Source organism: Myxocyprinus asiaticus, chromosome 13 (assembly GCF_019703515.2).
Source record: "Myxocyprinus asiaticus isolate MX2 ecotype Aquarium Trade chromosome 13, UBuf_Myxa_2, whole genome shotgun sequence".
Taxonomy (NCBI): Eukaryota; Metazoa; Chordata; class Actinopteri; order Cypriniformes; family Catostomidae; genus Myxocyprinus; species Myxocyprinus asiaticus.
Window position 1 is genome coordinate 47,652,004 of NC_059356.1, and position 27,506 is coordinate 47,679,509.

Here is a 27,506-nt window from a genome sequence, read left to right on the forward strand (position 1 = left end):
GTAGAAAAGATTAAGTACTTTCTACATTGAGTACGTTATTTTAAGTGTGAATGTGAAAATATGAAGTAAATTCCACATTTGTTCTCAACATTAAGGCTCTACCTTCTAAGTAAATATTATTTATGATTGTTTGTTATCTTAACATCACACAATCATGTATCAGTCCTAAAGTAGACAACCATGTCATATTTATTCACTAATTTGACTGAATAAAATATGTTTTACTTTTACTTTTTCGAAGCTAGTGTTCTGAGCATGCATGGGCTTATTTGCAAGTTTATTTACACAGATTTTTATAGTTGATTTTGTTGTTATGTTTGGTAACTTCTTGTTTTGTGAAGTTTGAAGTTAATTTTCTACTCAAAATTACCTGTTCATGATCAAAAATTGATCTGTTGATTGTCACCGTCATCGTGTTTTTTGCACCAAGTGTTCAGGTCTGCACGCGCAGCTCTATATTTTGTTTCGATCACCATTAAAGCAAGGTGATGTTGTCTAATAACATACAGAGGATGCACGCAGCTTCCTGTGGAAGGTTTCTGAATGTCATGTGGTACATGATTAAATGTGTTAGTAAGGAAATTTCAAAATGAGAAATGTCCTAATAAGATATTCATTACATTTTTACTAAGTTTATTTAAGTACTGTGTACATCAGATTTGTAAGTAAAAGTTACTGTATTAACTGAACTGTTTAAGTTAAATTTACTCACACACTTTGACCAATATTATGTCATGAAATAAAGTAGATCTTTCTTAATTTGATATCTGTGACAAGGAGGAGGGCGGGGCTGGGCGTGCGTAGTCAATCGGGCTAATCAGCCGAGGAGAGGTATAAAGCCGAGCTGGATGCGGCAGTTCGACAGAGATAGAGAGAGCCACACGCAGCTGCCGTGTGTGTATTTGTGTTTGTGTAAATTAAATATTATTTTGACTGTTCAGCCAGTTCCCGCCTCCTCCTTTCCCATACTTAACCTTGTTACATTGGTGCCAAAGCCCGGGAGGGAGGAGGGATGCGCTGTCGTGGAGTCCTTGCCACTGCCGTCCGCCCAAAGGAGCAGCCATGGCCATCCCCCGGGGGACAGAGGAGTCGCTGTCAGCCGCCTGGACATGGAGGAACGGCCGCCGTCCGCGAGGAGAGGAGGGGCTCACTGCCGGCCGCCTGGAGCGGTGGAGCCTCTGCCAGGGACGGAGGGGCTCCCTACCGGCTGCCAGAATGCGGAAGGGTGTTCCATCTGCCAGGGGTCAGAAGACTTGCTCTGGTCCGCCCGGAGAGGTGTGGCTGTCGTCCACCAGAGGGTGGAGGAGTGATCGAGGAACAGAGGAGTGACAGCAAGGCGACGGCATCTCTGGGAACCGGCGAGCAAGTTTTTTTTCTCTCTCTTTCCTCTCTCTCTCTCACTGTCGCTCCGCCTTGCCCTTTCCCTCTCCTCTTTTTCTTTGTTTTTGTTTTCCCCTCCCCTTGTCCCCCTCCCCAGCTTTAGAGAGAAGGTGGAAAGCCTGCCGGCAGGCAGGGCCGGAAGGGGGGTGGGGGGGTGGATGGGGATGTAAGTCATGCCGGGGGTACCCCAGCCTGAGGCTAAGGAGTGTGACGAAGAGGAGGATGACATCAAGTGGCATGTAACTACACACGCCCGGCCCCCAATCGGGCTAATCAGCCGAGGAGAGGGATAGTGCAGCAAGATGCGGCAGTTTGAGAGAGAGAGAGCCACACGCAGCTGCCGTGTGTGCGTTAATGTTTTGTGTCTTTTTGTTTAAATTAAATATTATTTTTACTGTTCAGCCGGCACTCTGACCCCAGCTTAGCTGGGATATGTGAAAAAAAGAATTTCACTGTATATGTACAAATGTATAATGTGTGATAAATAAATACAATTATTATAAATGATTCCCGCCTCCTCCTTGCCCATTTTAACCTTGTTACAATATAATTTAAATTTAATTAGAAAAACTGTGTGCAAAAACTTGTGAAATAAAAATTACGTAAATCTTACCAGTAATTTTTTTTTCAGTGCATTTCGATGTATTGGGAAATGGCAAAACCATGAATCTGGGAAGTCGCCAAATATATTAAAGAGTTGGCCAGGGTGTGAAACTACCACCCGCCAAATGCGACAAGACTGATCCAGTTGGCGAGCTCCTCATCCAAATGTATTTCATGCGTGGGAAATTTTGCTCATATACCCGCAACAGGCGGGTGACCTGTAAGACGTCTCGGAGTGACACATGACAAGAAATGCTGTTAGTCACAAAGACATGCGCTTGAAGAAACACACTTTATTATATTTTTAAGAACAGACAAAAGAAAAGCCGTCAATGCCTGTGTCTGATTCGCTGATTGTTCAGAGGCATGCAGCACGAGCCTGTCTCGTGGAACAAGCGCATGTAAAGAGTTTTCACTCAGAGTTTTTTTTTCTCTGTTTCATTCGTCTGAAAACTGTTTGCAAGAATAATGTCATCTATGAGAATGTTGCAAATAATCCCCGATCATCTCGGGAGGTGCTGTGAATTTAGTTCGCTTTATTTCCACACGGTAAGCATGCATTGTGAATGCAACTCTGCAGGTTTAGTAATATGTATCTTTGCATTAAAGAAACAAAGACGAAAGTGATTAAATCATAAAGTAATTCAAGACACGTTCACCTTGAACCTAAAATTTAGTTTTATTTTATTTTCTTCAGGCAGCATTAACCGGATTACCAAAACGCAATACAAACACAAATTCGATAAGAACACACATTTGGCAGCATTATATTGGGAACACAAGGGAATTTATTACGCTTATTTATTATGATTATTATTGTATTTACATTTATAATTGTCTTTAGTTCTTAATCTGTAGGCTATTAGTAATTTTCCACCTGTTGTCGTTGATGGATGTGTGCGTGATTGCAAATGTCGTTGGAGTTGGGAATTGTTTGGATTTGAAGAGGTGGTTAAATAAGATTGTTTGATCACTTCATTATTTTATTGCTTTTTTCATTTAGTTTAAAGTACAGTTTGAATTTAGAAATGTCTTTTGTTTATGTTTTTGTGTTTCAATAAATGAATACAAATTTTATAGCAAAATCAATAAAGCAAAAAAATACACCAACCCTCGTACGGGGGTTGATGATATAATCGTATATTGTGATATTTTTAGGCGATTATCGATCAAATAATTTTTACATATCGGCCATCCCTACTTCTTATGATTGACAATCTGCGTGTGTTAGTTATCTGATGAATAAATAAAACTCTCTTTGTAAACAGCTGCTCTCCTTATACTTCCCTATGTCTATGGCCAGGTCAGGGGGCTGGGGGGGTATTACCCCCTAGATTTTCCTTGTACCTCCCCCTGACACTTCTTATGCCCCCTGGACCAATGCAGAAATACGATCCAGGGGGACCAACCTCAGCAAAATTAATCAAGGAGGAGCATCCCGGGTCTACAAAGAGGTAAACAGGATCAAAATGCCCCACTCCCCTCCCCAAAAATCACATCCTAGTACCACCCCTGCCTGTCTCTTTAAATCTCTCCTTATGCATCCTAGTGTCTCCTAAAATCTTTAAATGTCTCCTCATTGCTCCCCGTGTAGTCAGAAACCTGACTATTTCTCCTCATGTCTCCCTTAACATCTCCATGACTCCTTATTGCTCCTTATGTCTTACATTATCCAATGTCTCCTGATGTATATCTCCTGGGGTCAGCTAATAGGACATAATCTTTAATATATAAGGAATTAATGTTCATGTATACACACACACATACACATAAATAAATACATTACACTTAAAGACAATCTCAAGCAGCCCCATGTTTCTGAGGCAGATGTGTTAGTGTGAGTTAAACCTGTGTGCTGCTTACAGAGGTAAAACTGTTAGTGCAAACCTGAGAGGACCAAACACACAACGAGTCCTCTTACATATTATTCATGGAGACACCCTTAAAATAAAAACACTACAAAAATGCCAGCTTATGCATACACAAAAACCTTTTGCAGACCACTGAGGACTGATATGCTGGCGATATCTGATGAGATACACTACCTGGCCTCACAGAATCACGTTACTTTACCAAACATTTTAGCAAAATGATTTTTACGTGGCTCTTTGTACGTATCACGGCAGTTTCCTGCTGAAATGAGCACTAGAGGTGCTACAACAACTAGGACTTTTATTCACTTTCACACAAATCACGAGCAAAAGATAATCAGTTCATAAACACTTACTTTTTACCCTGTTCCTCACACAATGCTATCTTATGACATCTAATAAACTACATTTACAAGCTTGTTCAAGTGCGATCAAATTGCATGGTAGCTCAACTAATAGAGCGCTGCACTTGTAAAGGAGCGGGATACGAGTCCTGAAGAGCAACCGAGTTAACACGTGAGTCGAAAGTGTCATAGAAGCACCACAAAATGATGCTGTTGCGTTTTTCATCTCACATTTGCTTTCTCTGATGCTATCAGTTAGGTTTAGGTTTAAGGTTTAGGGTAGGAAGTCAGTTTTATTGATTTAAAACTCAACAGAGCATTAACCAAAACCTCATCTGTTTTGGAGAACATTTAACTCGCTTTTAGCGCCACCCAGTGGACATTTCAGCTCGAAATTGCCGCTATATGTGTAATGAACCACATTTTGAAAAAATGCCGCCACTGTCTCATAATTGAGATCAGGTTCAAGATACAATGAATCTGAACGTTTGCTAGGGTGGTTGTATGTTCAGGAAAACGTCGTAGAATGTCCTGAGAAATATTTTAGTCAGAATTTACACTAGCATCTATATACATAACACACCTTGTGAAATAATTACATATCAATAATGACAGTTACCTCAAACACAAAATCAAGTCAAATACAGTCTTGTCCAAAAGTCCACATTGAACATCTAGGACTCAAAATCTAATTTAAACCTGGAAAAAAAAGTGTTATGATTTTGAAAGATGTAAAACAGGACGTAATGGTGTAAAGACTATCCTGTTTCTAGGTCACTAATCAAATAAGCAAACTTCTTTGCTCAGACGGTCAAATTTCCAAGCTTACATTGAAGTGCACATTTGGAACGTTCTCAAATCATGCTGGATAACATGATCATCAGGCTTTGTTCGAGTGCATGCTGTCTTTAAAGCAAATGTATGCAATGTATGTCCATTTTTCAAGTAGACTTTTCACTCAAACTGTTATGCTAATAATATAATTTGTAATGAAAAAAGTATAAAACAATAGCAATTCAAAAGAGAAGCTTTTTCAGTAGTGGTCTCAGACTTCTGGACCCCACTGAGCCATAAAACAGGTTCTAGTCTTTACCTTTTAACAAGCATTTGAATGAACCATCCTTGCTTTTGTAGACATTTTCCCATACAAAATGTTTTTGCCATTTGAAATCGAAAAGTAAACAATCAAACTGCTCCATCTATGACAATTATGAAGTGCTCATCAGATTTTCCCATTGCCAGATGATAGTACGACATCTGCATACATGTTCTTCCAAAAAAGCAACGAATCGTGAAATCGCATTCCACAATTGTCATTGTTGTCGGCTTGAAAGGATCGCGGTCACCTGGAAGCATTTTAGTTTGAAATCGTACTCCATGTTGAACGTCTTTAGTAGTTTTGTTTGTTTGCGTTATTGTTCGTTTGATGGTGTTTAATGTCTTTAGTATGGCGTGAAGCGACTGTAGCCTCCTCTGTACAGGCTAGCCTGCAACATCAAAGATGACAAAGGACCAATCAGAGTGAAGGTGGTGGCAACGGGAACGGCGGTATTCCCATCAAATTTCCTTCCTTCCTTCAAAATTCCACTCAGACAGGGTGAGGTTGGAAACGGCATTGATTTCTTTAAAGGGATTGCTGTGTGTGAGTGTGTTCGCTAATACGCTGATGCAGCATTAAAATTTAGATTTCGAACTCTGAGAACTCAAAAAAACTTTTCCTGAACTTCAGTTTAATAATCGTAAGATCAAGGGGTCATGCCGCACATGCAGGAATCCCATGTATCTGTGTACTTTTTTCTGGCATATCTCATTACGAAGTCGCCAACCAGGACTTTCACTAACACTTCGTTGTGTTGTACAGAAATTGCATCGGCCCCCTTTGAAAGTACAACAGATAGATCAAATGAATGCCAATGCCGTCAGTGGCACTTCAAATTATTCTCTTTAATGTTGAGCAAGCAGAAAGCATCACATTGAGCAGCGGTCTTCGAACACACCCTGCAAAACTTGACATTAGCATGCACACTTTACTCCAGAATCTAAGCCTTGGACCTTCAAAGGATAATTCCTCCTAATTCAGGGGAATTCACTTGCTGGTACAAATCTCGTTTGGGGTGGAAGCCTTCTGCAATTTCATGACGCTGAGAAAACCAGCAAAGTGAATTTCATGCAACCTCAGAGGAACTAATTATTAAAGGATTTTTAAAAGCAAAAAGCTCCTCCATCCCGTTCAAAACATTAATTAGTTATGATTAAAGAGTCGAAAACCAGAGCGCTGTTTCTCTGACATGTGAGGGATGATTTGATCTCTATAATTCTGGAAGAGAACTCAGTTTCTTTTGCATCAGTCGCCTTACGAAACACACACACACACACACACACACACACAAATAGTGTGACATATATAAGTGACATATTGGCTCTGTTCCAAAACCAAGTGAGCTGTCTACGTAGGCCTTTCCCAACCTGAACGCAGTTCAAAAAATTTTTGGCCAATGCCTGAAATATACTCTACATCTTTACACTGTTAAAGAAGAACAAGGAAGGAAATTTTCAGGGAAGAGGGAATTAAAGAAATGCGTAGAGACTTTTTTTCTTTGATTTTCTCCCCTTTTCTCCCCAATTTGGAATGCCCAATTCCCAATGCGCTCTAAGTCCTCGTGGTGGCGTAGTGACACGCCTCAAGCTGGGTGGTGGAGGACGAATCTCAGTTGCCTCTGCATCTGAGACCATCAATCTGCGCATCTTATCATGTGGCTTGTTGATCGCGTTACCGCGGAGACGTAGTGCGTGTGGAGGCTTCACGCTATTCTCCGCGGCATCCATGCACAACTCACCACACGCCCCACCGAGAGCGAGAACCACATTATAGCGACCACGAGGAGGTTACCCCATGTGACTCTACCCACCCTAGCAACCGGGCCAATTTGGTTGCTTAGGAAGCCTGACTGGAGTCACTCAGCACACCCTGGATTTGAACTTGCGACTCCAGGTGTGGTAGTCAGCGTCTTTACTTGCTGAGCTACCCAGGTCCCCGTGTAGAGACAGTCTTAAAGGAATGTTCCGGCTTCAATACAAGTTACACTTTATTCACAACATTTATAGCATAATGTCGATTACAGCAAAAAAAATAAAAAATAAAAATTCAACTCGTCTTTTTAAAAAAAGCAAAAATTGTATTAACAGTAAGACACTTACAATAAAAGTACATGGTGTCATATCTATACATTAAATACACACTGTTTCAAAAGTATAGACTCAGTACGTGTTGGCATAGTATTATGATAAAATCGCTTACTGATCTTGTCTGTGTAAAGTTATAGCCTATACAATCTTTCAACTCCTGTCATGACTACGCAAAGTCAGTATCATTCGAATAATATGTACTTCAACTTCTATAAAGAAAGAAACGTCTCGTTAAAACATTTTTCACACTCACTAGTTTATTTAATTAGTCTATTAACAATGTCCAACAGTGTATGTACATGCATCACAGGAGATTTATGTCATTTTTGTGTTTAATCGAATTCTGTACTAGAAAACACGCAGGTGGAAATGATATTTTTAATGATTTAGAAATAAAATGGCCAACTCATTTGTGTCGCTAAGGCTAATTTCATAGCTAATGTTTCATATATCCTAACTACACACAATTAAATAATATTTTCACATTTAACACACAATTTGGCAAAATTATACAGTAGTTTAATTGGAAATGAAGCAATAAAAGTGTAGAATTTCCCTTTTCTTTGTTTTGTCTCATATTTCATCTCAAGCATGCTCTTCACTGACACTTTTGTCCACTTTGTTAACAAGTACACTGACTTTTGAAAAAGAAAACTTTATTAGGGGCAAAATAGTTTGGTGTGGTGGAAATGACGCCATAACTGTGGGACAGTCGTAATTTTTTGATAGAAATCGTTTTCACACAATACATGTTGAAATGGTTTGTTTATTTCACTCTTTGCTTAGAGTATCATAGTTTTAAACATATAATAATTTGTACTTTTGTAATGGATTTCCATAGTTTAATATTGAAAGTCTGGGTCTGGGACAAGAATAAAAGAGTTAAATCTATACATAAAGGCATTTGAAATGTACCACAAATAAATGACGAAGGCCTGGTTAAAAGTTTCCAATTCAGTTTTCAAGAGAAATCTGTTCATTTTAATATAAACAAACCCCTGGGAAATGAAAGTGCCTGACACTGAGGAAACTATCCATAAAGCACTGTTTGCATGAAGCAAACATCACCCACAGGAAATTAATCCACCTAGAAAAATAATCCCACCGAGAAAAAAACAGCAACCTATTTACACAACTTTAAAGGTCCAGTAATAAATTATTTTGACTGAAGAATTCATGTAAGTGCTTGCACAAAAATACGAGCTTCACATTTGTGCTGACTTCATACACTTTCATTGTGCATTACTGTAACTGTGATTTTTGCTTTCAAAAAACTGAGGGACGAGTCGATGTTCTTTTCTGTAGTAATCGACATTATGCCATAAATACTGCCGACACAGCTTAACTTGAACTGAACCCGAAACATTCCTTTCATTAAGTAAATGAAGAGAGTTTAAAATAAAACGTCTAAATTAATGAAAGCTTTTAGCTAGCAGCTGCACCGGGGAACTGTTTACGTTTGTTTTTTATTTTGTTCACAATTTATTTTGCTGCCGTACTTGTCGTTGAAAAACTGCATGCATGCCGGAGTGCCAAATCAGAGTCATGTTTCTGACTCTTAAGCAGAGGAGGTTGAAAATAACCCACGCCTCTGTTGTCTCCGTCCGTTACTCGAGTCTGTCCCACGGCACACTGCTGCATGCATTACGTGCTCGGAAATTTTTGGGAAATAGAGTTAGGAAACGCCGCAGCGGAGAAGAGAGACAAGCTCTCCTCGCTCTGATGGGCCCATTAGTGCTCTCATCTTTGATTTTAGCTGCAAACGCTAGCTAAAAACAGACATTAACCCACTGACTTCCTCTTGAGTCATCATGCTTGGAAAAACTTCTCATAGAATACACTTTAAACCAGTGGTTCTCAATTGGTTTGCATTATAGGGATAAGTCACAATGGTCGAGTAGTTAATTATTAATCCAACAGTTGATTAGTGTGGTTGCTAAATATATCAAGATGTAATCTTAATGCTTATTTTAGCTGTACTTTAAGTAGCTGTAAGACCGCTTGCACGGTAAAACACTCCGCTAAAGCCAATTCAGACTGACGTCTTTGGCCGTTGCGTCTCTATATGTACCTAACTTATAAATAATTAGGCTATATGCACCTAATTTGACTAGCCTCTACCAAGTGATGTTTGCGTTCTACAAAGAACATTTAACAGTTTAATTAAAAGCACAGCTTTTGACTTCAACAAAAGATACATCAAGAGAAATGATTTGCTCCACCTGTTTAAAAGCTATCCTAACTATACATGCTTATGTTGTTAGTTGCACTTTATTATTTACATTTAGCACTGCTTTTCCCCAGCTGTCTGACTCTATCAGAACAAACCTGCAAATTTTGGGTAACGACCCACCAGTTGAGAACCACTGCATGACTGTACGATACAATGTTTTCTTTCAGAAGCCACAAATTCCATAATCTCAGTTGTAAAGCTTCCAATAGTTCTTAAGAAAACAAACAAAGTTAACAGTAAATGTGTGCCTAACAAAAGAAAGTTATCTCACCATGGTTCCCACACTGTAGGTGGCCGCCGGGCTGATGGTGTGGTGATAGGGGTCAGTGGCTGCATAGAATCTCCCGTAACTACAGAAAGAGAGACACATAGATGCTTTAACACACAACAAGCCTGATCTCATGAAATAAAGTGACTGTGGAGACAATTTTTGCAAAATGATTGAAGAGAGAAAGCAGAAATAGGTGCTGTGAGGTTTGTGTTGTGTGCTGTCTGATGGGTTTACTGCGACTTCTGCTGGTTCCAGGTTAGAAGAAACAACAACATGTCATTTTCTTTCATTTGTATTTACACATATTCCACTCGGTCCTTCCCTCCACAGACTGATGCAAATGAAGTTCTGTATGGAGCAGATAAGACAACGCAAGCCCTCGGCCGCAAGAACACTTTTCTGTAAGAGATATATATGGTGTGTGTGCATATGCAGATTTGAAAATGGACGTTGAGCGAGTAGTGTGCTGACTAGGACTATATTAGCGAAGAGCTTGCTTTGAATTCACTTTTCCATTAAGCATATCTAAATATCCTTACCACAAGATACATTTTACTTCAGAAGCAAAGTTGTGCAAGATATTTAGACTTTAAAGATTATTGCCTGTTGTAAAGATGATTAGATATTTTGTATAATAATCGCGTCTTTATTTATTTGTAATTTTGTTATTTGTTTTCTCCCCAATTTGGAATGGCCAATTCCCAATGCGCTCTAGGTCCTCGTGGTGGCGTAGTGACTCGCCTCAATCCGTGTGGCGGAGGACGAATCTCAGTTGCCTCCGCGTCTGAGACCGTCAATCCGCGCATCTTATCACGTGGCTTGTTGAGCGCGTTACCACGGAGACATAGCGTGTGTGGAGGCTTCACGCTATTCACGTGCCCCACCGAGAGCGAGAACCACATTACGGCGACCACGAGGAGGTTACCCCATGTGACTCTACCCTCCCTAGCAACCGGGCCAATTTGGCTGCTCAGGAAGCCTGGCTGGAGTCACTCAGCACACCCTGGATTCGAACTCGCGACTCCAGGGGTGGAAGAATCACGAGTTGTCTTGATACTATGTTGAAAATACAGTAAGTAAAATCAAGATTCCTTCTAACAACGAGGAATAATTCATACAAGATGGCGAAATCGTAAGATCTCATACGTCTTCGCTTGTACAGTATATAACGATATCTTTGCCATCTCATTCGAATGAGTTGTCATGAAACTGCTGAAAATACAGTGACAAATGTAACAGCGCAATATAATTAATAAAACATGTCAAAATCGTAAGATATTGCATGACTTGGCTGTTACTATAGTTTAGGATTTCACCATCTCGTACAAATTATTAAGAGTTATCATAAAACTATGTTGAAAATACAATGATTAAAATCGAGATTCCTAGTGATGACACGTGAAAAAGTGCGGGGGATGAACTTTGGTTTTATTGAAAGTGAGCGGGACACGTCCCCCGCATCCCCCGCGTATTCTACGCCATGGGCGAAATCGTAAGATATCGTACGACTTGGCTTGCAGAACTATATCTTCACCATCTCACCAAGTTGTTATAAGACTATGTTGAAAATACAGTAATTAATATCCAGATTCCTGGTGAAAACTCGTAATAATTAGTACATGATGCGAAATCGTTATACAATATCGTAGATATTGACTTGGTTCATCCAATATCTTACAATATCTCGTACGAATTATCACGAGATTCCTGGTGATAACATGATAGAATTTATAAAAGATGGTGAAATCGTTAGATATCGTACGACTTGGCAAAATGCGCAGAATCTGATTGCTGATCCGAAAACATGAAGCGTACATTCATAAACAGAAACAAACAGAGAGACAAAAAAAAAAACAGTTCAGTTTGGGAATTTCAAATGATTCTTGCAGGGGGTGCTGGATCTATTTTTAGGTTTTAATTTGTGTCCAACAGGTCTCTTGCTGCTGCAGATTGGCGAGTGGGTAAGAGCCAATAAATCTTTTATCACTGATATGATCAGAGGTGGAGGGCAGGTGTGTGTTATCTGAGAGACATGCTCAATCCTTCACAGATTAGATACTGAAGCCATCAGCAAAAGAGCTGACAGCCACTCTGAGGGGCTTGGATGAATGAGGGTCTCTTCCTTACAAACAAACCACCGTACCAGTAAACACTTGTTTAACTATTCATCACTGTGTCTCTCAGTCCATCATTCATTCTCTGCTTCTCTCTCTGTCTGTCGGCCCTCTGGCCATTCCTAAACACAGAGGAAAGAGAGATTCTGCATGCTTGCTCCCGCTGAATGCGGTTACCGTTCAGTGTTACTCGCCCAGAGGAACATTGTTCTTTTGCTCAGATGTTGCTCAGGAGACTTAATGGAGCTTTAAGTTATGTTTCATTTAACTATCAACTTTTTCTCAGATGTTTCTCCAAAAATAGACAGTTGTTCTACATTACGACAAGACCTTGAAAATAGTTGTGTTCCTGATCCAAATAAGTCAGATTAGGCCTGAATTTGTCGAAGTAGGTCTGTGTTCTGGTTTAAGGTGTTTTTTGCTGTCATAGTGCTGCATGTATGTGCGTGTTTGAACACATACCTGTCGCTGTATGCCGTAGCCGTTGCAGGCTGAGCATATCTGTATGCTGCATAACCTCCCTGCAAACACACAACAACAACATCAACACAAAACAGACAAACAACAAAAAGATTTGTCTCTCTCGCATAATTATTCATCAGCTAGGTCAAAAAGGACACAGAGAGTTGGTTCAAAAACCTAGCGAGCTGACTTAGACTACAAAGGCTGCCAACTTCTGAGGCAACATCCTCAAAAGTGACTAATTTGGAAAGCTCTACAACGGCAGCAACCACAAAAATGTTGCTTTTTACAAAGAGTGTACGGGAGACTCCACTCAAAATTATTTCAATAGAATTTTTAATTAGCATGTTGCTATTCTATCCTCTAATACTAAATAGAGGCCACATTCAGTCTTCATTTGAAAACTCAGTTTTTAGTTTTCTAATGTCATTGTTTTATTGCAAGTATGCGGTGATGGAGAGCAATTTCGAAAGTCTCCATTTTCGGTGGAGAAAAACATTGTTCAGTGAGAAACGTAGGTGTAGGTCTATGAGTATGTCATGTAAGTTATATTCAATAGGAAAGTGTTCATGTTAATTTCCATCTGGTCCTGTGACATCAAATTGTGGAATTTTTCCAGGGTATTTGAGGGTTGTTTTTCTTTGTCTTTTCTGGTCTGAAAAAGAGCCTTGTGACTCGAAACATCACCAAGGTGGGATTACATTAAACTGTGTATTCCTTGGAGCTGTGGTGTACCGACTTTCTTTTTAAAAACTTTTTGTTTTCCCATTTTGATCGCACACCTACACTTTTGTAGGCTTTTGTATTTTTTACAGAACTGAATACGTTTCTCTTGGCACATCCACCATTTTGGGTCAAGTCTTATACTGAGCTTGTTGCAATGCATTAAGATTGTCTTCTCCGCCAAGGATTTGTGTGATGTTGACTAGAAGATGCTTTAGAAAAAGTAGTCTGTCTTTCTTCGGGAGCATGCCAGTGATACCTTCATAAATGCTGTCTACACTGGCAGCTCACTAGGTTTTTGAATAGAGCCGTTCTCGAAAGACATGTCCTTTTGGTGTCTCTTGAAACCGAAGTGTGCTCTCTTCATTAAGTGTTTGTATCGTAATCTGGAGAGAGTTTCAGTCGGGAACATGTAAGGTGGAGTGCAGATCATTTGTCTACAGGCAGACTGCTAATAACAGATATTAATCAGACCGTCAGAGAGAGAACAGACACTGTTTTATGTTCTTAGGCCCAGCAAAGACAGATTGGCCATGCATGGTCAGGACAAACCACTAGGGGGCACTCCATCACACACAAACCCTGATGATGCCTCTATTGACGGGATGCTCGGTGAATAAGGTGTGCATTGATAACGTTTGTGCCACATCTAAATTTGGTGCAAAAAAAAAAAAAAAAAAGTATGCTTAAGTAAAATGTTGCTTTGTCATCACTCAGGTGACTAAAGAAGTACCAAAGCATCAACTTTGTCTCAGATGTTTCTCCTAAAATTTCTTAGAAGAACTAAAAGAGGCACAAACGAGTCAATTCTTGACATTGAGTAAGAGTACAGTGCTATAAAATGAATGTGGATAGCATAGCTCAGATAATTTATACTAGGAAGAATTTGTTTCATGTGTTTCAAAACTGTTTCAAAAGTTCACACTGAGATCTTTTGATTGCAGACTTTAATATTTATGTAAATCTGAGCACAGTTTGAGACCTATTAAACAGATCTCATTTGTATTTTTGTTGCGGGAACACCCACAGAATGAAAGCTGCACACCCTTAATTCATCATATCAGGTTTGGGAGTGTAGCTAAATCACACATTTGATAAGGAAGGTGAATTACAGAAAGTGTGAAATCAGGTTAGAGGTTGAGCGGGGAGTTCTGAGGTCGTGTGACCCCTCCCCTTTGTTCCCATGGGGACAGAAAGTGAGGAGGAGCAGCCGTGGTGAACTTCCTGTGGGACTGTGTCGATTGAAGCCCCCGCCTGCAAACGCATGCTGTAATAAATCAGACTGTCACCTCCTCTGCCCCAAAACACAGCACACGCCTTTATCAGGCCACTGCGAGCAAGAGCGGGGGAGTGTGCTTTATGATCCTAAATATGGTAACAAACTATACAGCTGAGAGTGGAGGAGAGGAGAGGAAAGAATGAGCAGAGAGAGAGGGACGAGTACTGTGATGGATGGAGGAATGCTTTTCTGCCCCTCTGTCGGGTCACTCAGGGTCCGTGTGGTCATTATCAGGTCCTCACACTGTGGTCTCAGGCAAGAGATGGGCCACAGATGTGCCTTTTATGTGCAAATGTGTGTGTGTGTGTGTGTGTGTGTTCATGTGTGTGTAAACAGCGGCACCAGAGGGAAGATTAATCCTTTTATCTAAACTGGCTTTGCCTTATCAGTGACTCACTGGTGGCCGAAAGAACACACAGCAACACGATGATAGAGAGAAGAAACTCCTCCCATCCACCTTATGATGATTACTATTGAGGAACACACTTTAAATCTGACACTTAAACACACACTACTGCTTTAAGCAAGACATTTGGTATTTAGGGACAAGCACCACTGCGTATCTGAAGAAAACAAAAACAATGAAGATTCCGCTTCATACACAAATATCTGTGCTATTCGCCCAGAGCAATTAACATTGTGCTACTACCGCCCGAGGAAAGCAGGCGGTAACCTTCATTTCATACAGTATATCAAGAGATGTTTGTGTACATTTTCTCTTGATCATGGCAGCAGTAATTCATCTGATAATGATCAAATGATGGAGAAGAGTGGGATAACATGGCATATATTCAGATGTACGGTGTGGTCAAGCGCACTTGCGGCATATTTCAGGAATCTGGATCACAGCAGTGATGATGCACAGTTTGTAAGGTTGCAGAGGTCTGCTGCATCCTCCACTATATAGCGCTCAGAACCAGCCTATAAGATTGGGATTGCACTGTGCAAATTGCATTCAGCACAGATTTTGTAGGTGTGTTTGCACCATGGCCTGATTGTTCTTAGTGAATTCACCCCTCAGTATTTTACCAAGACACCAATATTTAAAGTCGGCAGGAAGTTGCAACCGACATTACATCCGTATTGTGACGTATTTCCGAGTGTAACAGCTTATCGAACAAGAAAAAAATGTAGGGCGGGGATTTGAGTTTATCCACTGGTTGTTGATTGGATTGTGATCCCCCGCCTGCAAATATGGGCGCTGCATAGCGGAATGCCAGTTTGCAGCGGACACATACACCCCTACCACCGTGCTGCTAGAGTCAGAGCTGGTTATCGGTGAAACTGAGCAGCGATCTCAACACATTTATGATCAAACTGACAACATAAACGCACGAGCACATGGCGGTCTTTGCTTTGCTTTGCTAGAGGTTGTAGCCGTTGAAAAACGAGTCAGAAAAAGATAACCATATTTTAACATTTTGAATCACAATACAATAAGAAATTAAGAAAAAAAAACACTTACTCATGCTGTGCATCCCAAGATAACTAAATTCAAAAATATGAATAAATGCCAGAGGCATCCGAAGCATTGTGTTCATTAGTGATCACCACAGCAATTCAGGCGCGAAATGTCTCGAACACAACCGTGAATTTGCCGTTACTCCTCCTCATTCGAAATGTAAATTCAAGCCAGCTGACCCATAACCAGGGTTAAGTTTCGGTTCAGGAACGATAGCTTTGAAGGAATACAGATGAAAATACATCTTGCCATCTTCATCAACATGCGAATGATGCTTCGTTCAACTCTACGCAAGGTTGTGGTATTTTTAAGAAAGGGGCGGGTTTAAACTGACTAATTGATTGGGGAAGTCCTGCATACGTCATTTCATACGACGAAATCTGTCATTTCACCGGAAGATCGAGTTATGACAATTTTATTAAAGATTATGAGGTCAGAAATACAAATAAAAAAATAAATAAAACATATGCATGGATGAATCATTCACGATAAGATCAATAACATGCATTTAGAAAATAGATAGAGCGAATTTTCATTTCATGCCGACTGCAAACAGGTAGGCAATACCATTTTTATTGCTTGTTAAATGGCAAAAGAGAGACTGGCATCACATTTGGCACTTGTTTGGCATTTCATGATAATGTGTGTGTGTTCCCTGCAGTGTGACATGGAGATAGCTTTGTGCATTTGCCAAAATGTGAGTTTGTGGTGACTGAGGGGATCTAGAATTGACTCGTCAGGTTTCTTGGCATTACGAAGGCATCGGTTAATTGACGCCTAAAGGGAACAGAGAGGCAGGACTGCAATTACACTCCACTCTCACTGGAATTGCCTCCTCTCTCTCTCTCTCTGATGGTCTGATTTTGTCCACTAAAGTTTCAAACAGCAGAACACAAGGTTACTCACATAGATCTCTGCACCATAGAATCCGTCCTGATACACCACTCTGTGTTAAAGGACGAGAGATGAATAGAGAAGAGAAAATGAATATGTTTGATTATCACACTGCAGAATTTAACAAGCACACAGAGTATATTAGTGTGCCAGCTGCTATGCCTGCAGGTCTATTGTCAAAACAGAGGGGGAGGAGGAATAGTGAAGACATGAGGAGAAAGCGGAGGAGGAAGTAACGAAATAGAGAAGACATGGACGCTGAGGAGGGGGAGGAAGTGAAGGAAAAGAGAAGAAATGAGGAAGAAGAGGAGGAGGAGACATGAAGAAATAGAAAATAGAGAAGAATTGATCACTTGAGCAGAAGAAAGGAAGAAGAGGAGGAGGAAGTGGCACTGGAACAGAGAAGAAAAGGATGAAGTTAATTAATAGAGAAGACACAACGAGGAAGAGGGGGAACTAAAGGAATAGTTAAACATAAAGAGGATGATGAGGAAGTGAAAAAATGGAAAAGACATAATAAAGTAAAAGGAGGAAGTAAAGGAATAAAAAAATACATGAGGAGGAAGAGGAGGAGGAGGAAGTGAAGTAATAGAGAAAACATGAGGAGGAGGAAGAGGAGGAGAGAGTGAAGAAATAGAGAAAGCATAAAGAGGAAGAGGAAAATGAGGAAGCAAAGGAAAAGAGAAACGATGAGGAAAAGGAAGAGGAGGAATTAAAGGAATATAGATGGGAAGAGGAAGAGGAGGCAGAAGTAAAGGAACAGATGAATTGTGTGAGAAAAGGAGGAAGAGGAAGTGAAGAAACAGAGAAGACATGAGGAGGAAAATGAAGAAGTAAAGGAACAGAAGACATGAAGAGGAGGAAGTAAAGAAATAGAGAATGCATGAGGAGGAAGTGGAGAAGGAAGTGAAGGAATAGAGATGACATGTGGAGGAGGAGAAAGAAGAGGAAGAAGTAAAGGGATAGAAAAGACATGAGGAGGAAGTGGAGGAGAAGGAAGTGAAGGAATAGAGAAGAGGAGGAGGAAGAGGAGGAAATAAAGAAATAGAGAAGACATTAGGAGGAAGATGAGGAAGTGACGAAATAGAGAAGACATGAGGACGAGGAATTCTTCTTGGAGAGACTCACGCTCCATAGGCTGGGATGGGTGGGGGAGGAGGGGCCGTACGGAAGGTGTTGTAAACAGCACGACCTCTGCCCCTGAGGTGAGCCCCTCTGTATGCCACCGTCGCACCTGCTGTAGGGTACGGGAAACCTGTGACTGCAGAGACAGAGAGAAAACATTAGTGTGTCAAGCCTTTGTTCATCCTGACCTTGTTCTTTCGAATAATCCCACACTGAATTGGGATTCCATCACACCCCCTCTGGGTTCTTCTCTGTATCTACATCTGTATGCATCCTGTGGCGTGTGATATATGTACTGTAAATGTAAATGCTGCGGGCGATAGGCTACGCTGCCTAAATAAAAACACACGAATGCTCTCTCAATTCAGAGAAAAGATCAAATAAGGCTGTGATTGTGAGGTCAAACAGCAGAAATACAGTCAAACCTTACACTCAAAACCAGCTACCTGTGTTTCACCTGGTTGATCTGTTTTAACACTTCCTGTTGGAATGTGTGAGAATGAGAGTGAGTAATCGTCACACGGGGGAATAGACTGAGATTAATCAAATCAACGACCAGTACTCAATTACCTCCTTTACATGCAGAGCAACAATAAGAGAGCTCATCTACACTCATTAAGGCACTTAAAGACAAGATCTGACCGCTGTTAACACTGTCAGAGTGACTCTAATGGACACTTTCTACAACATGTAGAAAGTGGGAAGACAAGTAAATCATTGCATTCAATTTTCTCAATTTTTACTAGTGATGCACCGAAATGAAAATTCTTGGCTGGGCTAAAAAGTTTAAATCTGAAAATGATTATTTTAATGTGACTTTGCTTGGAATTCAACTAAAACTTACATTATATTGATAGCTCAATTTAGGCTAAATCTTTCCCCATTCTGGCATACTTTTTTTTAAAATTTAATAAATCTTATATTCATTTCAAGTTTCTTCTTAATTTAATATTTAGTAGTACAAAATAATGAAATCTCTCTAATCAGGGTTTTAAACTATTCAGACAGGTCCAATATTTTGGTAAAAGTGTGCATTGTATAAAATAAACAGCAAAATAAATATAGAACAAAACTTGATTGAGCTTAACATCTGCAATGCATCATGGCAGTAGGTGGTCGCTGTTGGGCTTTTCGCCCTCAGAATCATGGGTAGTGGACTTGTTAACCAGGAATTTCCCTATTGTGATATGAAGTTGAAATAATGCCGATTGATGTCTTTAAAGGTTTATAAGTTAAGTTATCTATTTGCTGTTGCACTCTATTGCGTTTCTTATGTAGCTGTCCATGGTGCTGAAACAATTCTCCCCTGTGGTGAGTGTAAATATTCTTTAATAAGAGTAATGTTGGCTGTTATCTGTAAAAGCACTGGCTTTTCATTATTTGTCAAAGTCATTTGAAAAGATATTCAGCATATACAGTTCCATCAACAGTGGCAAAACAAAAACTGATAATGAAAACGGAGTGAATAATGGACGGGAGAGCCGGGCTGATGCTCTCTGAGCACATTACATCAGACTTATCACTAGAGGCTCATGGGAAGGTTTGGGTTGCAAACAACAAAGAAGAGCGAATAATCTGGCGCATCAAAGACTTCCATCAGCACACACACCCACCTTCCAATATCCCTCACATACACTAACAAATACAACACATTTTTGTAATTATTCCTCAACTATTGTTTCTAAAGGTGTAAGAAAAGGTATGCTCTGTAGGAAGGTGATGACTCTGACTCAGAGAGCAGAACGGCAGCCGACTGCTAAACATACAATGAGGTTTAGTCCTGATATACAATAACAGCATCTGGAAAATCAGCAGTCTGTGATGGCGACGAGGGAACACCCCAACCCCCCCCCTCCCCCCTCCACCACTGACTTTTGAGATGATCTGAGAGGACGCCTCTGTGTGTGTGTGTGTGTGTGTGTGTGTGTGTTATTTAAAGGTTTTGAGTGTAATGGGCAGAGAGGAAGCTCTTACGCTGAGATGGGCCGTGAACTTCCTTCAGATGAAACAGTAGCAGCTGCTCTCATCAGAATGCACTGGCTTCATATAACACACTGCAATAAACCACGCAAGAAACCCCCTCGAGTATGAGTCTCAGTGCTCTATTACGCTCACAGCAGCCAGTGGTGTTCTTCACTCAATCTCAGAGATTCTGTTAGCCATGTGAAAGTTAATCTGCTGCTCTCAGAGAATCCATCAAAACCACAGCAGGCTTCACAATCTGATCAATGTGGCTGGACCCTTCTCTCACCACACACACAGTAGTTTACAGTTTACAGACCTACCAGTCAGAAACATGAATAGTATTACATATGTCTCTTGTTTACTTCATTTAAACTGTCCCTATTATCACGTACCATGTTAAAACCATGTTTTTGCAAATGTACCACTAGTACCATATAAATACCATTGCATATGAATCTAAAAATCTATCTATGTGTCCGTCCAGCCATTTATCTATCTATCTATCTATCTATTTATCTATCTATCTATCTATGTTTATCTGTCTGATTATTCATCCATCCATCCATCATCCATCCATCTATCTATCTGATTATCCATCCATCCACCCACCCACCCATCCATCATCCATCCGTCCGTCTATCTATCTATCTATCTATCTATCTATCTATCTATCTATCTATCTATCTCTCTGCCCGCCCGCTCACCCACTCATCCATCCATCCATCCATCCATCCATCCATCTACCTAACAACCCACCTGCCCACCCACCCACACACTCATCCATCCATCCATCCATCTATCTATCTATCTATCTATCTGATTATCCACCCACCCACCCATCCATCCATCCATCCATCCTCTATCTAACATCCCACCTGCCCACCCACACACTCATCTATCTGATTATCCAGCCACCCACCCACCTATCTATCTATCTATCTATCTATCTATCTATCTATCTATCTATCTATCTGTCTGATTATTCATCCATCAATCCATCATCCATCCATCCATCTGATTATCCATCCATAATCATCCATCCATCCGTCCGTTTATCTATCTATCTATCTATCTATCTGCCCACCCGCTCACCCACTCATCCATCCATCCATCCATCTAACAACCCACCTGCCCACCCACCCACACACTCATCCATCCATCCATCCATCCATCCATCTCTCTATCTATCTATCTATCTATCTATCTATCTACCTATCTACCTATCTATCTGATTATCCACCCACCCTCCCACCCATCCTCTATCTAACATCCCACCTGCCCACCCACACACTCATCCATCCATCCATCCATCTATCTATCTGATTATCCAGCCACCCACCCACCTATCTATCTATCTGCCCACCCGCCCACACACTCATCCATCCATCCATCCATATCTATCTATCTATCTATCATCTGCCCACCCGCCCGCCCACCCACTCATCCATCCATCCATCCATCCATCCATCCATCTAACATCCCACCTGCCCACCCACACACTCATCCATCCATCCATCTATCTGATTATCCACCCACCCACCCACCCACTCATCCATCCATCCATCTAACATCCCACCTGCCCACCCACACACTCATCCATTCATCCATCATCCATCTATCTATCTATCTATCAACCCACCCACCCACACACTCATCCATCCATCCATCCATCCGTCCATCCATCTAACAACCCACCCGCTCACCCACACACTCACTCACCCATCCATCCATCCATCCATCCGTCCATCCATCTAACAACCCACCCACCCACCCACCCATTTATTCATCTAGATTGTTTCATCTCTGATGTTATGTGGATCTGTTTCAGGAAACTCTCCTATCCTCATACATGTTTTGTTGAATTAGTTTGTCAGTGTTGTGTGTTTGCGTATGGCTCTGCTGAGTGCTAATGTCATTTCATTTTCCTTATGAAAGACTTTTAGAGTCATTGTGACTTGAGGGCAAATCAGAATGAACTGGAACTCATTTACCCAAACAGAGCTCGCTCAAAATGAACTAAAGCCAATTACTGTATTCTTAATTTACACAACTGAAGAGTTTTAAAGAAAATGTGATCTGTGACTGCTAATGAAACTGAGCCAAGAGCTAACTAGCAGCGCTAATGATACGGACACCATCTGCCTCCAATAAATTAACACACAGGTTATGATGTGTTCAATAGGGTGCATTTTATTGGTAATGGGAACCAACAGGGAATCTAGTCCTGCTAATAATATGTTAGCATGAGTAGTTTTACTGGGGTGATAGCAGCAAACTCATGGTTAAGGATGGCTAACACAGCAGTTTCAGGTTTAGTTCCATGAAATGGAAAATTACTGACATCAGCATTGTGTCTTTGAGCGAAAACACCCCGAACATTAATTGTAATATTTGAGGGTTTTCAAAAGCCTAACACTGTGTCCTAAACAGACGCAACATGATTTTTCAGCCAACACTGGATGGTACACGGCATTTAATGACTAATAAATTCAGAAAGGAGAACAGTCAGGCAGAACAGTCTGTTTATTCAATGTAAATCATCCTTTTCTCACTGAAGCAGCATATGGACATAAGCATTACACTACGGCAAGCTCCAAGGGGATAAATATACAGACACACACATACACAGGGCAAAGTAACTTTATAAATTTGATCCAAATTCCATCTATTACCGTTGTTTATGTTCATGCGGTACTACTGTTGTTATTTTGACGATCTCCAGGGAATCAGAGAGAAAGTCCAAAAGAAGGGAGCCGGTTTGTCTGTCACCTCTCCTTTATTCTGAACCAGTGTGTGCAACAGAGCTTGACTAAAGAGAGCATGTCCTCTACAAAACAGTCGGTGGGTGTGACACCCTCGGCTAAAACCGTGTTGTTTTGAACTGGCTAGCACAAGTTAGCCTGTTTTAATGTTCTGTCATGAAAATTATTTTGGAGCAATGAGAGTTCACAGCAGACGGGGCAACCCGGCGTGAGGCCGCAGAAATAGAAACGACTGGTTAGGACAAAAACTCTAACATGGAAAGACATCTTTTATCGCACGTCACATCTAGTTATGACATGATGCAATGCTTTGTATTAGACTTTGGTGCATAACTTGTCCCACACAGCTTGTGCTACAGGTATGATTGATACTTCAAAACTTGCAGCATGTTGGGGAGAGGTGTCGTAATAAATTTTTTAGGCAACCAGACTTATGATTTTTACCTTTGAGAAGGGACTTAAGCCATATCTAAGGACCAGAACATGGCCATAGACGTTTTGACTTTTGACCACCATGCAACTGTCTTGCAGTGAACCATTCAGAATACCATAGCAAACACATGGCAATGCCCAAGCAACCATCCACAACACCTTAATATGGTAGTGATGAGTTTTTCACAGGCAAGCATTACATAGTACAAAAATCTTCATGGAATCAAAATCACAACCATGACCTCATTAACATACTGTGTGACCGCCCACATTTGCATATTAATGCCTATTTAGAATTCAGCAGCTTGGTACATGTGAAGAGGTGAGCCAGTTCTAACGGAGGTAATTTACATATGGAAGTCCACAGCAGAAAAGGTGCATTAAAGGTACAGATGCACAAACAGCCAACTTAATTGTAACTGACTGAAAGAAAAAAATTACCACCGTTTTTGATGCATAAAAATCCTTGACTGACATTATAAGTGGACTTCAGGGAAAAAAATCAAATTATAAAAATGGTTTAGCATTCAATTTGAAATAATTTCAAATGCTAATTTATAACTATTTTAAATAAAAAAATACATGATTTTCAAGACATTTTCCAATGAAACTGCTCTTTGAAGACTTAAAGACATTTAAAATATTACAAACATTGCAAAATTATTTTCTTTAAAGGGGTCATGATATGAGGAATCAAATTTTCCTTGATCTTTTAACATACAAGAGGTTATTGTACTATAAAAACATACTGTAAGTTTCAGAACTCAAAACTTCCTTCTCACTGCAAAAAGAGCATTTGTTGAAACCAAGCTGCCAAAATGACTCGTCCTCTACTTCCTCCACATTGTGATGTCACACTGCGGTAGACATTTGCATATGACCGCCTCCACAACAACACATCATTGCCTACTTTACCTTATCACCTCCATAGCCCCGCCCAGTAGCGGTTAGCAGCGAAATGGCAATGAGAGAGCAGGTCAGTCAAGAGCAGAGAGCCAATCAGAACAGTGGGCATTTACTGTCAAGTCTTAAAGGAGAAGCAGCACCAAAACCTCAGAATGAGGGTGCAAAAATTATCATGTTTTACAGATATAGGACTGTTTTGATCCCGTGATTTGTTAAAAACACTACACAAATAAAAATGACTTGACTTGAGAAATTCATCTCACTTGGTGTAAAAGATGTTTGTGTGTGCAAAGTGAGGTTTTCCGGCATTCTTCCTCACCTGCGTAGAGTTCTGGTCCGTACAAAGCTCCTACAACTGGATTCATTTTCCAACCTGCACAGAAAAACAGGACAAATATACCCATCAAACACTTCAGCGTATGGTTTATTAGATCCCACTGTGGATAAAATAACATCTGTCAGTGGTAGTTAAAATCATTAACCAGCCTAATGCTGAGGCAGCAGAGAGGATTTACGAGAAGAAACGTGCTCTTACTGTTTGTATACGGGTTTACTACTTTCTTATTCGTCATGACTCTAGCTGTGGCGTTGTTGACCTGTGAGAGAGACAGAGAGATAGATAGATAGATAGATAGATAGAGAGAGAGAGAGAGAGAGAGAGAGAGAGAGAGAGAGAGAGAGAGAGAGAGAGAGATTTGAGAATGCTAGAGAAGTGTACATCGAAACTGCATGCATCAACATGCTCTGTTCATGCACAACATGCATTTGTGTCAGTAATGTCTCTCGGCTAGTACAGCAATAACTTACAAAACATCTTTCCAGACCATTCTGATTCAGAACAAGCACGCAACAACTTACATAATGTAATATAATATTCTGAAATGTCTGTGAATAGACCTTATTCACAGCAGTGCCATCTTTGATTGTTGATGGGAATGACCCACCAGCCCACCCGCCCACACACTCATCCATCCATCCATCTCTCTATCTATCTATCTATCTATCTATCTATCTATCTTCTATCTGTTTTTGTCTCTTCAATGGCATGCACTGTAAAAAGCTATATAAAGCTCCTAGATAACACCTGATTTTCCAGAACAAGTTTTTTTGTCTACTGAAACTTCTCGGAAATATATATACTGTATATATATCATATATATCAGTGGAACGATCCAAAAACACTTTATACAAATGTACAACCCACTGAAGAGACTTTAGAGACCTTGTTGTCAGTCTGGATTCTCCCTTAAAATATGGCCAGTGCTGATTGGATAATTTTGTGCATTATCCAATGAAAGAAGAGGATGATTAATATATTAAAGATTTAACGATTATACTCATCTCAAAGACCAATGAATGTAAAACTAATATTCTGTGCTGTTTTTAAAATTAAGATGTGTGGATAGAAAATTATTTTGACTTGTCCCTCAGTTTGTAAAAATGGCCAATGCGATTAGAGTAATCCACTTACAATGGAAGTATATAAACGTTTAAAATATACAATTATCACACTGTTTCAAAACCACAACCAGAACACATATATAGGGAGCACGTTTACACGCACACCAATACGATGATAACTACCAATATTCAGCGTATTCACATGAGATTTGAAATCATTTGGTTATTCTTTGCTTTTGACATAACAATTTAAACAGTAATACGCACAACACTTGCACACATTGGATAAGCTGGTAAGAATGCAGGTAAAGGTGGTTACATGTAACACGAAATCAGGGTAATGGGTGAAAATCTATGTGTGGATTTTAATCTATGTGCCGACTGATTTTTGCTTAAACCGTTATGACCTTATACTGATAACAGGAATCTGTTGAAGGCATTTACTGTACATGACCACACAAGCTTACGGGTTATTTAAGCATAAAAGGTGTACTATAGTGCATGTAAACACGCTCATTACATGTGTTAGCATGAGACTAGTGTTATAGAATTACTTACCATCTCTCTGTGTACAGAATTATAATCCAATATTTGCCATATCATGACCAGGAAAAAGTAAAACCTGGCTATATATATTTAAGGACCCATAACCAGCTCAAATAACGTGTACTGAAGAATTCATTTATATGCATGAGCTTTATCAAAAACACAAGCACCACATTTCTGCTTTTAAACCCTTTGATTCACTTGCCCCATAGACTTCCATTGTAGAGGTCAACCGATAGTGGATTTTGCCGATATGATAACCAAGCTGGTGGAAAAGTCAGAAAACTGATTAATAAGCCGATAGTTTTTTTAAATCGATTTATTGAATGTTAAAAAAATAAATAAAAAAATCTTAGTTTTTCTTTACAGTGACAAGCAGAGGCTACAAGAGTCCAAAATGAAACCATTCCCAGATGGAGAATTTATTTATTTATTTATTTTTGCAATTAAAATCCCAATAATAACCATAAAACAAAAGATCTGGTCCATAATTCAGGACTTTTCACTGCAAACAAGCCCGAAATACACCAGGGACTCTTTTAATATGTTTTATGTTTTTGCTCCCAGCTCACACAAACACGGAAGAGAAACAAAACATGCACTCTTCCTATCATCTATTATGTATTACAATATAAACACTATCAAGTCAACATTGTCATATAGGCTAATAAATACTGTATAAGCAGTAATTCATCAACAGATCATCATTTATCAGTAGTAAAACAGACCTTTTCCCTTTTCTTCAGGGACACCGCCAGACAAAATCAACATCCACATGAACATAAACGTATGATTACCATATACTATATATACTTAACCACAAAACCTCTTCGGAGAGTTAATCTATAATAGCCTTATAAAAATGAATAATAAAAAAATAAACCATCGTAACAGATTTACCGATAACAGATAGTTCCATAAAAACAACTATTTGCGCCAATATATCTGTAAAACCGATATATCGGCCGACCTCTATTCCATTGTGAGCGTGCTACTCTAGGCCTCTATGTTGATACAAACTGAGGGACAAGTCCACATTATTTCCTGTAGTAATCAACAGTCAGAGCTTCAGTTGTATTTAACCCGACATATTCTTTGAAAATGTCTCACGGTAATACACACAAGCACACACACTCAGGCAGGTAGCGTGCAGATGCGCAGGAATCTCAGTACAGGAATTGGTGTGAGCAGGCATGAATGTGGTGAGGACAGAAGGGGAAAAGGAAAGCACCTCGATTTTCCGTCCCTCTACGATTGTACCATTTAGTTTCTCCCGCGCACGATCTGCATCTGCGCTCGTTTCAAACGTTACAAAGCCAAAGCCCTGGGGAGGAGAGCGTTAGAACCCCACGAAAGGAGGAAGATGATAATGAAGGGTTGCAGAGAGAGAAAAACACAGACAGAACAGTAAAAGGCCAGCAGAGAACAGCAGCAAAAGCAGGAAACAGAACCTGTATGTAAAGATGTTCATTCAGGTTATTTTAGTAACACAGATGAGACAGAAATCAGACACAACTCCTCTGATCCAAAACAAAGTGTGCTTTACA

General features: G+C 40.1%; 1 protein-coding gene across 5 annotated transcripts in view; it reads right to left on the reverse strand.

Moving 5' to 3' along the window:
- LOC127449876 (RNA binding protein fox-1 homolog 3-like) overlaps positions 1-27,506 on the reverse strand; it is a 181,569-nt gene that overhangs the window by 3,531 nt on the left and 150,532 nt on the right. For 3 of the 5 annotated variants that reach the window (XM_051713491.1, XM_051713489.1, XM_051713487.1), the window contains 8 exons: positions 27,191-27,283; positions 24,548-24,608; positions 24,332-24,385; positions 17,951-18,083; positions 16,835-16,874; positions 12,465-12,523; positions 9,889-9,967; positions 5,627-5,685 (listed from right to left, as the gene is read on the reverse strand). In XM_051713491.1, the coding sequence (XP_051569451.1) occupies positions 5,641-5,685; positions 9,889-9,967; positions 12,465-12,523; positions 16,835-16,874; positions 17,951-18,083; positions 24,332-24,385; positions 24,548-24,608; positions 27,191-27,283 (564 nt within the window). In that variant the 3' untranslated portion in view covers positions 5,627-5,640. Of the gene's footprint in view, positions 1-5,626; positions 5,686-9,888; positions 9,968-12,464; positions 12,524-16,834; positions 16,875-17,950; positions 18,084-24,331; positions 24,386-24,547; positions 24,609-27,190; positions 27,284-27,506 lie in introns of those variants that run through there. The other 2 variants (XM_051713488.1, XM_051713490.1) reach the window with 2 other exon arrangements.